Source organism: Antedon mediterranea, chromosome 6 (genome assembly GCF_964355755.1).
Source record: "Antedon mediterranea chromosome 6, ecAntMedi1.1, whole genome shotgun sequence".
Lineage (NCBI taxonomy): Eukaryota > Metazoa > Echinodermata > Crinoidea > Comatulida > Antedonidae > Antedon > Antedon mediterranea.
The window spans coordinates 2,737,869-2,750,624 of NC_092675.1; the positions used below are offsets into that span (position 1 = coordinate 2,737,869).

At 34.6% G+C, this 12,756-nt stretch overlaps 2 protein-coding genes across 4 annotated transcripts in view; one reads left to right on the top strand and one right to left on the bottom strand.

Annotated features, from left to right (window-relative positions):
* The window catches only part of LOC140052596 (endophilin-A2-like), a 39,817-nt gene extending 37,950 nt beyond the window's left edge, over positions 1-1,867 (top strand). For all 3 annotated transcript variants that reach the window (XM_072098231.1, XM_072098232.1, XM_072098234.1), the window contains one exon: positions 1,552-1,867. In XM_072098231.1, coding sequence (XP_071954332.1) covers positions 1,552-1,736 — 185 coding nt within the window. In that variant the 3' untranslated portion in view covers positions 1,737-1,867. The remainder of the gene's footprint in view (positions 1-1,551) is intronic.
* Positions 1,868-9,655: 7,788 nt separating this feature from the next.
* LOC140051332 (DET1 homolog) lies at positions 9,656-12,661 on the bottom strand. Its single transcript, XM_072096517.1, has 3 exons — positions 12,589-12,661; positions 10,439-11,955; positions 9,656-10,093 (listed from the first exon to the last, which is right to left on the bottom strand). Exons 2-3 carry the CDS (start codon positions 11,926-11,928, stop codon positions 9,856-9,858), a joined length of 1,728 nt encoding a protein of 575 aa, XP_071952618.1. The 5' UTR covers positions 11,929-11,955; positions 12,589-12,661; the 3' UTR covers positions 9,656-9,855.
* Positions 12,662-12,756: the final 95 nt, after the last annotated feature.

The window sequence follows — 12,756 nt, forward strand, 5'->3', positions numbered from 1 at the left end:
ACTACCTAAGTAGCTCGCGGCGATCGACCTCTCGTGGACGGTCTTAGGCCTAGCCTAGCTAGGCTTAGTTTTGTAGGCCTAGCTGGTAAACATCGATAACGTACGAACATCGTACACTAGCTATATACCTAGCCTGACGTTGTATAGTTGCTGCATTAATTGTCTTTCTATTTTTGCCAGACTCCGTTGATACAAATTGGGGAAAACCCGGTATTTTCGCTGAAAAGTTAGGAGTCTTCCATTTGTTTTGGCTTCACGATCGATCGAAAAGTGGGCGAATTACAGGTGAAAAACAAAAATATCAATCCGCGCGCAATGCATTTTGGGATTTATAGCGGGCCGCTATAATTATTAGAATCGATTTATTTTTCACATTTTTAACCGTTTAAAGACGAAAAAAGTTATCGCAATAGGACCATATAGTATTATTTTTACATTAAATATAGTTGGTGATCTTAAATTAGATCTAAAAAACGTAGGGAATGGGGCTTTAAATATAGATGTGTAGATGGATTGTCTCTTAAGCTCAGTCTACACTATCAAACTAGTTTGATGTGGTCAAATATGGTAGTGATCTGCCCAAATATGGTAGTGATATGACATCATGTCCATATATGGGCACATCACATTTTTAGTCACAACCTTCCACCTCAACCTCTTTCTGCTCTCCATCTCTCTTCATTAGTCTATTATACCTAGCATAGTGCGTTTATTGGTACACAATACAATAGGATTTGAACATTAATTTTCATTAGGGTAGATGATACATTTTTGATAAATATGAAATCTTATTCATATTTCCAAGTAACAACTAATAAGTTAATTCTTAGTAATATTTTTGAATAAAATAATAATATTTAAGCTTTATAAAATGTATGTAAAAGATCTGTAGCAAGGTTGAAAGGTTAAAGAAAATGAAAAGTCTTCTGTTTATTAGTTGTTCACATTGTAAATAAAAAAAACAGAAGAAATAGAAATATCAATTGAGGTCATGAGATATTATTTGTGTAAAGCTCTGTCTACACTATACAACTGAAATGTGCACAGGATGATGTCATATCACTACCCTATTTGGCCACGTCAAACTAGTGTGATAGTGTAGACAGAGCATAACATTAAATAGAGAGAGCTAAAGAAAACTGCTTTTTTTTTTTACCATTTGTGGGATCATTTGTGTATTTTTAAGTATCTCTGTTTTGTTATTTCCATTGTGACAAGTCTTTCCAGAGATATCTTTTAATCAAAGAGGGTTTTTTCGGAGAGGTCCTTAAATAGAGTGGTCTAAATGAAGTAGTCTTTGATTGGGTTAAGACCTTTATTTGTTACCATTATACTCCATCCGAACTGGATAATAACAAATGCATTGTTTTAACATTCTGATGATTAATGTTTTATAAGCATGGACGCATGCTAGACATCCACAACCCTTCTTTCAATTCCAAAATGTCTGGTTGAGACTGGGGAGACAAGTTTGATTGTACAATCCGCAGTATAATAATCAATCTGCAAATATAAATGAACTTAAATTAATTTTTCTTCTCTTTTTTGTAGGTGTTTCATCACAATGTTGCAGAGCCCTCTATGATTTCGAACCCGAGAACGAAGGAGAGCTAGGATTCCACGAAGGTGACATAATTACCGTCACAAGTGAGATTGATGACAATTGGATAGAGGGAGAGCTTGACGGACGCAGTGGATTCTTTCCAAGGAATTACATCGAAATGATCAATCTGTAATCGTGCAAAAGAAGCAGCTCTATGAAAAGATTACGAATGTGACATAAAAAAGTGACATAATATATGTACATAGAATAATGGTTGTCTGTTGATTATTTCATAACTGCCTAGCCTAGCCTAGCCTAGCCTAGCCTAGCTAGCCTAGCCTAGCCTAGCCATGCCTAGCCTAGCCTAGCCTAGCCTAGCCTAGCCATACATTACTGTGTTTTGTTCCATATAAACATGTAATGCTTTGTGTTTTTATAGACACAACAATAGTATAGACATGATAGCATTATGTGTTATAAGTAGACGCATTGTAGTGTTTATGAGTAGACACTTCAATGTACTGTATTAATGTGACACATTACTGAAAATCAACACATGTTTATGTTAGACACATAATGTACTAATATGTTTACATTACTGCAAACCAACACATGTTTAACAAACATGACATGTTTATGTTAGACACATAAATGCACTAATGTGTTTAAATTACTGCAAACCAACACATGTTTAACAAACATGACATGTTTATGTTAGACACATAAATGCACTAATGTGTTTAAATTACTGCAAATGAACACATGTTTATGTTAGACACATACGTATGTTAGACACATAAATGTACTAATGTGTTAACATTACTGCAAATCAACATGTGTATGTGTGTATTGATATATAATTATGACATTGTGTCTCAATACTATTCCTTCATCAGTAAGCTTATTCTGGGAATGAATGAATAACATGTTTAGATGGACATATCCTGTTATGTCTGAATATTGTAACATGTTTAGTAATTACATGTTGCATGTGCATTGATAAACACATCATGACATCTGGGACACTAAATACAGCAGAGTTAGACCTTAAAATTGACAGTAACCTTTGCACCTACTAATTATGAACAAATTGAGAGGTTTTTGTTTGTTCAAATACGATATTTGTGTACTATAAAATTATATTTACTCTGTATGTGTATATGAGTATCCCTTGCTTTTATTTGAGATGGTCATATGTTTGATATTTCATACATTGGCCGAAATGTCCCTGTTCCAAATCGAATGGCAGCTTATTCACTCACGAGTACCAAAATGATTAACATGTACAATGTCTACGCTATTGTTCCTCACAATGACTTTAATGATTTATTCACAGGCAATTAAACAACATAATAATATGTTTAGAGACATATTTATTATCCACAGACTTGTACAGTATGTACCTCCATGTATGTACTGTATTTGATAACAGATTATACAGTATATTTACATGCTACATAATTTGCATAACGTTTCTAGTAAACAGTGTATTGAAGTTTATTATAATTAATAATATTAAATTAACCATTAAATAATAACTTTTTTTGTTATTATTAGGCTACTAATAAGATGAACAGTTTTTAGAAAACAGATTGTTCTTGAATAGATCATTTCTATTGTTATGAACTGTTGTATTTATACTTTATTTAATATATGAAGATGAATATAGGCCTTTTTGCACAGGTATAACTTAGCTGTAGCTCTAGTTCTGTAGTGCCAACTAAAACAAAAGGTGTGAACAGGGATCTCGTGGCTGCTCAATCGTGGTCCTATGTTCAGAAAAGTATTTTTACGTGTGAACAGACGTTTTGATAATTATGTATTAATTTACTGTCATTCAGTTAACCAATAGCTAGTGAAGAATGTGTTTAAAGTATACAAAAAAATAGTACAATAGTTAGTTTCTATATATATATATATATTTTTTTTTTTTTATTTAGACACAGAGTCTAAGAAATGTATAAGCATCTATTATATGGGATTTTTAAAAAAAACACACATTAGATGGGTAGCTTTAATTTATAGGGAATGTTTAATCTGTGAGAACCATATTATTGTTTGGTTGGTCGTCGACGTCAAAATGTCTCGAATTTGCGAAATCTCCATATTGTTTAGTAAATATATATTTTCTGGTAAATTTAGCTGAAATATGCAGTTATGGAAAGTGTTTATAAATATTTAAGCTAATAAAAATGTTTATTTTGTAAATGGGAATTAGAGATACGATATTTAAACAATAAATTGTTATTTCTCTATATGTTTAATTTTAATTATTATGATAATTCTTCCGAAGGATTTATACGAAGAATGTTGATATTTTACCTTTTTTTCCTTTAAATATATAACCTGTAGTGCATTATTAATCCAAAGATATTCGTATCAAACTTTTGTTTATTTTGTAATATTTGGTCATTTTGTATTAACGTAGTCATATAAATTCCTTACAATCATTATCAATTAATAATTTCACTCAATACATTCTCATTTTCATTATTAATTTATCACGATTTATATTTTTTCATCGCACCTCTACTCATTTATAATATCTACTGAAAAAGAAAAGAGTAAAATATGGCAACCGTGAAGCCATTTGATCGTGTACATTTGTTATCATTTTCTTTTGGATCCAAATTCAGAATAATACTGTTTAAAAACTGTATAATTAACTCTCTCCAAAATATTATTTATATTATTTTATTTACGGATGATTCTGTATAATTTCGTCATTCCTAGAACAGTGTTCATTGTCAAGAATATTTTTCAACTAATGCTTGGTCCCCACTAGAGACGTAACGCAGCGTAAGTGTGTTGACCAATCACAAGCAATGGATTATTCAAACTGCTTGTCATTTGTCAACGCGCTGTGCGTTTACCTCCTTACGTTACGTCGTGGGAACCAAGCTTTATTGGTCAAACACGGTTGCGTTTACGTCCTTGCGTTACGACCTAGTGGGAACCAAGCTTAAAGGACGAAACGTAGAGTCAGACCTCAGATTGTCATTTTCGAGTTACTATCCTCTTTCTATTTTCTCCTTTTCTATTTTCTCCTTTTCTTTCATCATCGTCATCATCATTAGATTATATCATCCTTGCCCTCATATACATGACGTCATTGTGATCAATGTCAACATTATCATTTCCATATTTATTAATACCATGGACCTAATTTCCAAATTCATTAATACATGGTCCATGTTAATACTATTGTTTGAACATACTTACCCATCTGTGTTTTGGTCATCGTTCCGTCTATGACGTCATCCCTACCACCTCCCAATATGTGCATTTTTCTTTTTCAGGGACCATTATGTTGGCATAGATAATAATCGTTGCAATATTATGTTGAAACATTCGGTTTTAAGTACTATTTTTTGTAAAATTGATTTAGAAATACAATAGCGCTTTAATATTGAATCAGTTAGCTTAAGCCTAATAACTAAGGCATCCGTATATATTTTTATTTTGTAGGCTGTATGTATAATAACTTGTACATATTTAATTAACAATATGGGTTTACTGCGTGTTATAATAATGCATAGCTTAATGGTGGAAGTGGAAATATATTTTGTTATAATTTAGATAATTCGCTCCCCTTTAATATATATGTTTTCTCTTCCTGGAGAAATAAATGAAAATTGTAATTGTATACATATTAAACCCACTCCTCTCTGTCCACGAGGTCACTGGTGAATGTTACACTCGTACGGAACGGAAAACTGCCAGTGTTTTTTTATAATCGAAGATCGTATAAATTAATGAACGATGCCGTTTATCGTTCCGTGAAACGGAAAAGGTGTGAATCCGGAGCTGTATGTGGTAGATTAGATGACATTTTCGCGAAGGCCTACACGTCACGTGTGCATTTTGAGATAGTGCCGTTGTGGTCCTAATTTCTTAATTTCCAATTAGAGGTTTTTCATATCCCTGGTGGGGGTACTTTCTCAATATAATGCTTCACATGGCAGGCACACCCAGGCCTCTTTTATATATCGAGTGGTTACTTTTTTCAAACACCTCCATACGTAACTCGTGTTATTTTTTAACGTAAGAATTAGCATAGATAAAAATGCACACATTAACTGGTCGACCTCCGGCCTGTAACATGTATTTTTGATTGGAAATCGTGTTAGTTTGGAGTCAATAAATACATTTAAAAGAAAAAAGCATGTAGTTGTTATCTCTTTTAATTGTTCATGTCACGAATAATGGCCGCACTCGTTTTGTTGCACACCAAACATAAATCCTAAACATGCGTCTAAAGCTCTGTTTACACTATCAAACTTTATGTGTGACAAAGAAAATGTGATGTGCCCGTACGTATATGGACATGATAATGTCATATCACTACTACTTTTAAGCATATCACTACCATATTTGGGAACATCACACTGTTTGTGTCAAACTAGTTTGATAGTGTAGACAAAGCTTAAGAAAAGTTATCAAAAAAATCATATCGAATCAAACCTCCAGAGATCAGGAAATAGAAGACAAAAATATTAATATTAGAAATACTTGGTTAAACGCGTAACTATTATTATAACATTATAATAGTGTCTTGTTAAATATATACATTATTATTACCTGTACATAATTTATAAAACTTAAAAATTAATATTCAATACAGAATAATGAGAGTTTGAATTTTACTGATATCGCATACGATTACTGTTTATTATTTTCACGATACCGTGTTCATATAACGAAAAACGCTTGTTTGATATTCATATTTGCCCATCGGCATATTGTTATTAAGTACGCGCGCTATAAATAATACAACCATTCACGTAGTTCCTATTGTTTGGTGGCAATCATTCTACTGAGGCAGACTAGGCAAAACAAAAGACAGCAAAACAAATTAGATTTTGATGAAGAAACTCACTACATTTGATCACGCATCATCAATTATAATTCATTAGATTGGCTTACTTTGAAATTATGCATCAGTCAATATGTAATAAAAACTTCCAAAGATCAATTCGCAATAATGGCCGCCATTGTATGGTATTCCTACCATATAAGTTTGTATCAGACTTAATGTCCATATAATAACTGAAAGAAGTTATTTTTATTTGAAATTTATTTGGGTATACCTATCCGTGCTACCACCCATAATGCACTGAGCGTAATAAGTATTGCGTGTGCGTAAAGCTTGGTTCCCACTAGATACGCAACGTAAGAAAATGCCCTTCCGATAATTGTGTTTGCCCCGCCTCCTGCGTGAAATCAGACCTGCGACTTTGCAGCACTGTTTCGTCGTCGGTTCCCACTTGATTACGTGATTACGCAATACATCACCTTGCGTCGATACGTCGCTGCGTTACGTTGCGTTCTAGTCGGAACAGGTTAACATGTGTGGTGTTGGTTTAAACAGGTGTGTTGTTGGTTAACAGGTGCGACGGTGGTTATGTATAGGTGTGGTGTTGGTTTAAACAGGTGTGTTGTAGGTTAACAGGTGCGACGGTGGTTATGTATAGGTGTGGTGTTGGTTTAAACATGTGTGTTGTTGGTTAACAGGTGCGACGGTGGCTATGCGTAGGTGTGGTGTTGGTTTAAACAGGTTTGTTGTCGGTTAACAGGTGCGACGGTGGCTATGCGTAGGTGTGGTGTTGGTTTAAACAGGTGTGTTGTCGGTTAACAGGTGCGACGGTGGCTATGCGTAGGTGTGTTGTTGGTTTAAATAGGTGTGTTGTTGGTTAACAGGTGTGACGGTGGTTATGCACACAGGTGTGCTATTATATATACAGGTGTGCTGTAGTTAACTATGTTTGACGATGGCTTTGCTCACATGTGTTACGTTTGTTCGTTCGTTTTTAGGCTACAGGTTTTGTGTTTTGTTTTACGTTCAATTATACAATAATAACGAAATACAATACATGCAAAAATAATCGACTTCCAAGGGGAATACCTTGTGTGTAACTGTTTTGTTTGTACTTTACATGCAAACCTGAATATTATCATGCCCATCGTTATACAAATTTTACCTTACGCCTTATCTCTTTACACAAGGAAAATTCTTCTTATTTTGACGTCATTTATACGCCAACATTCTTATCTCATTACACAACGAAAATTCTATATTCTAAGATGATCAAAGAACGGATGCTGTAATTGCCTATTGATTAGGATGAAACAGATCGATACCAGGTCTGTTGTGTTCTATTGAGCTGAAGGTTTATGATCTCCGATTGTCATGTTTGATACCGTCGTTCCAAGGGCTTGATAAGGTGATTGGTGATGCTTTGTGAGTTAATTGGAAAAAATGAAGATTATGGTTGAAAGTTCTATAAACGGAGGTTAAACAATATGTTTTGAAAACCACCAACACGCCCCAACTTTATTCAAGAATGTATAATATTCATAGTACCATGAAGACTAGTGTGAATAATTGCATACTTTTAGTAGTTGTTCAATATAAAACAATATCGATAAAACTTTGTCAGGCTATATTACTATAACCACCGACACGCCTCAAAATTATTCATATCACATCAACAAACAAACAATATATCGACTATTGAACCAAAGATTCTCTAGTGAATGTAATGAAAGCTTCGATTAACATTGTTCAATATTCAACTTTTATATCCACGTGTAACAAATGAATACAATTTTAATAATATTAATGGTGTTGAATCCACTTATAGCAAAATAGCTATTTACCTACAAACTAATGTAAATTTGTTACCACGTAAAACTTCCGCGTAAACTTCGGCTTTTACTGGCTGTACATCCTTTGGTTCCCATTTGCATGATGCAGAGCTATTTTTGTGGATTCAACACCGGATTTGAAACACATTATTATCAAGCAACTGTGAACTTACACTGTTTAAATATTAAATACGTTATTGATACTTATTGATCCTTTACCTGTATGACATCTGTTGAACTACCAATTAGTCATGATCTTATACGGGCGTATTCTCCTGATGCACCCATCGAGTTTCAAAACCAAATCTCTATACTTCAGTATGTTTGATCGATACGGTACAAAGTATGATATATGTATTTCTGAACATGTTTGTAGGAAATCAAGTAAACATTAAAACATATCCTTAATGCATTGTAATAGCCAGCTGACGTCACAATTGCACTGTAAACTTTATAAACCCAGAAAAGAGTGATACGCTGGATTCAACGTAAAAACGGTTAGATTTGATATATGTGTTGACACATCTTCTATTTGTAAACATCCCATTAAAAAGGTAGTTTATGACATCATTCCCGACATCGATCACGTCATCTTAATCTATACCATCAGACAGATATCTTCATTTGGGAAGGGTGGAGAGAGGGGATGGAGATTGCTTGGTACGTGTGTATAGTTATTTAAAATGTTCAAATCGTATTAATTATAGTCTTATTTTAAAGTTATCAAACGAATCCCGATATTAAATTAAATCTTTACTCGTCAACTGTCTATCATTCATTTTATTAAGTAATTAATTGATGTTTGCTTAGTAACTACTTAAAGTACGTCGATCACATTGTTATTATATATTATTAATCTGTACGACATATTTCCAAATCATGAGATTATATTTACACAACTCTTGTAAATGAACAATTGTGTATTACAAGTGACATTTCCTGACGGAAAGAAGTATTTAATCTGTTTTTAAGCAAGGCAATCTAAGACATTGAGCTCTTCTTGCCAAGATAGGAACTCGTAACAGTCCTTTGATCTTATCTCTGGCTACGACAAATACAAACAGTCCTCATAGGCCTATTCTCCTTGGCTCGCGGTTCCTGTTTAGGGGCGTGGAACTTATCGTGTCGCAACCACAGATAAACTCCTTGATCTCCGGTTCCGGTATTATTCTACCATGTGTATAAACATGTTAAAAACCAACCATCACCTCCGTGAGCGGATTCGGGTTTCCCTACCCCTAAATTTGTGTATAGGGCAAGATTCATTTCAAAAATCTGGATCCACCACGCACCAAAATGGTAAGAAGAGAAGTTGGTATTAACTTTAAACTAATTTTCCCATGGTTGGCTTATAAATTATATACTGTATAAACATGGAGTCTATTTTACACCTCTATATACAAGTCAATAAACAAAAAACACTGATTTAGAAAACAAGTAGAAATGTTTTACATTTTATTCCATGCTATGCTTTGTCAAGAAATAAACATCTGTTCACACACAATGTCCGCATAAATAACATGCTACCTTAATCACAACCATGCATATTCAAAACATCAAAAATAAGCACCAGGCCTGACAAGCAAGAATGTTCTGTATCAACTATAATATAGCATCATTAATAAAATGCACAAAACAAATGTCATTTTGGGTTCAATCTGTTACTACCACGATGGCCCGCTCTTGCTTGATCGTATATCATGATTCAATGCTGCTGGGTGGCGTACATGAAAATTGACAACATATTCTGCGTTTGTTCTCTGTACGGATATTGCAAATGGTTCATGGGGATGGAAGGTGAATGCTACTAGTCTTCTTGGAGGTGGTTGTTGAGGCGTTGAACGTCCAGTTCCACCGGCTTGAATGCGAAATCTTAACAAACCAGAATCTCTAGCATAAAATCTGTAGAAAAAACACATAAATGAATATGTAGTGAAAACTTTAAAAAAATTTAACATGCTGGTTTCCATCAAGAAAGAGATGCTTATGGCGAACAAAAATGCAATGAAAAAAGTCTTAGTTTTAGTGTTCTTTTACCATGGTAGAGGCTAAGGTTTACATTTTGTTATTGTGTGGAGAATCATTTTATACAAAACATGCAGCCGTTATTATCTGGTATTTAAATCTAGGACATTGCCAGTGTATTTGCAGATCAGCCTAAGATGTATGGATTCAATGGGACCCACATATACATAACCTAAAATATCATTATCTTCAGTTTCATTCTACTATTTATAGGCTATTTACCTAATTGGATGATCACCACATGTCTTTGGTCTTTCCATGGCTGACACCCACTTATCATCATAGCTAAAAAGAGCCAAGTCCAGGTATGGACTACTACTGTATGACTGAGAGCTGATGGGTAACTGAGCAAGTAGACGTTTAACAGCTTCCGTGTGCCCGCCAAACTTTGCGTTTATTATGGTGTGCTTAAAACGTTCTTGAATCTGACGAGCGTAGATATTACTAGAGCACGTGAACTGAGCAAACGTATGAAGGCTGGCATTGCGAAACAGATCACCAAAATTCTCAAAAAGTTCTAAGAGTTTTTTTGAAGTATTATCAAATACTGCTATTACTTCTGTCGTAACCATGTTGTATACAACAAAAAATGAGGGTAAAGAGTTGGGATCCTGAGATAAGAGAGACACAACAGCCTCGCTTGAATACTTGAGCAAGAGGTGGTCTTCATCAAGTAATTGCATCTTCCACATTCGTAGAGATCTAAACTGATGGTAGTACCTAAAGTATTGTCTAGAAGCTTCAGGTGTTCTTTCGTTGTGGGCTTTAAGGTAGAGATACACAAGTAAACGGTGTTTTAAAGAATTGATAGTAGGATCAGAATACTGGTTGCCCTGTCTGTGTGATGGATGCGACTGTTCAACACGTAGGGATGAATAAACTAAAGCATCATCTTCATAACAGAATCTACCAATTGTCTGAACATCAATAAAACTGCCATCAGAGGTAACATGAAATATATGTACTGTTTGTTGCTGCACAGAAAGTACTGCTAATATATTCTTGAAAAGGTAAATTCCTTGATTGTGAGATAGGAATATTTTATCACATTTGAATTTTCTTGTGTCACACAGAACTCCAGTTTCCAAATCTATAATATGCAATGAATAGTCTTCCAACATGAATTTTGGGTTTGGCGAGATTGATTCATTATTCCTGTAAATGTCAAAGAAATGCCGATCTTCTGGAATGAACACGGCAGAACCAACAATCACGTAGCGTCCATCATCGGTGAACAGGCTGCATTCTCTGTTTAAGTGTTCACCGTTAGGTGCCACATTCACAGTGTGTTTTAAGTGGAAAAAACTGTCAAAAATGTTATTACGAATTTTATGAGATTCTGGATCGGCATCGTCCTTTGTCATGTGACCATTGGCATTTTTCAATAGCTCCCCAGCTGCCTGAGACCCGAGGAATTTGTAAATCTCCAAAGATGTCTGGTCTGCAGAAAATGCGATGAAATACTGTCCATTCGGGGAAAACTTCCTAAGAAAGCATGGCGGCTTTTTCAAGTTCACTATTGTATAGTTTGGAAAAATATTTTGATGGAACTGTCGAGCGCAATGGAATTGGGTGCATGGCTTACGGACATGTGTTTCTCTTTGCCTTAATCTGTAAACTATATTCTGGTTTGGGATCTTGCGTGGTCGTATTTGGTCAAAAACCTCTGATGTATTATTTACAGGAACAACAGCGTCAGTGGCTTGCTGCATGTTCACTTGGTTGAATAGTATGGAACTCTGTATACAATAAAATTAAAATGTGTTTTATTGTTACTTAAAAATAAAAGCAGCAGGCCCTAGCGTAGTATTTAGTAGGCTAGCTAGATCAGAATCTGTAGTGTATGCCTCTATTTATAAGTAATAATAGCTAGCTAGGCCTAGGCTATATACAGTAGTAGCAGGAGGCACAAAGATAGGCCATCCATGAGGCCCACTCTCTAGCTAGCTAGGTTATTATATTTTTATATTTCTTTATTCTGATACAAAATCAATAGGATAAAAACACAAAAAGTACCGAGACGGCAAACTTATTTCCATTGTGGTCCTAGCAAACTTATTTCCATTGTGGTCCTTCCTGCGCCTCTAGTGTAGTAGTAGTAGTAGTAGTGGTAGAGCTAGTAGTAGTAGGCCTAGTAGTACTAGAGTGTAGTAGTAGTAGGCCTACTAGCTAGTGTAGTAGGGCTATTAGGCCCACATAGTTAGTAGGCTAGAATTTAGAGAACAACAAGCTAGGCTAGGCCCTAACTAGGCCTAGAGGTAGAGGCTAGGGTAGGATTAGGCCGCCTAGCGAAAGTGAATCTGCTTTAAACTAAATCGCAATCTTAGGCTAGTTAAAACAATACTTGAGAATTTTAAAAATACTATAATTACATATATATTGTGAGGTAAAACACAATATTTATAGCAAATGATTCAATCAATGTTTACGTTTTCCCAGGCCATCGCAAAATAAAATCGTAACCTTTGACATGCATGAATGTAATATTTATGATTGTATATACATTCATGTCCAGTAAATGATATTATATAACATTGTTA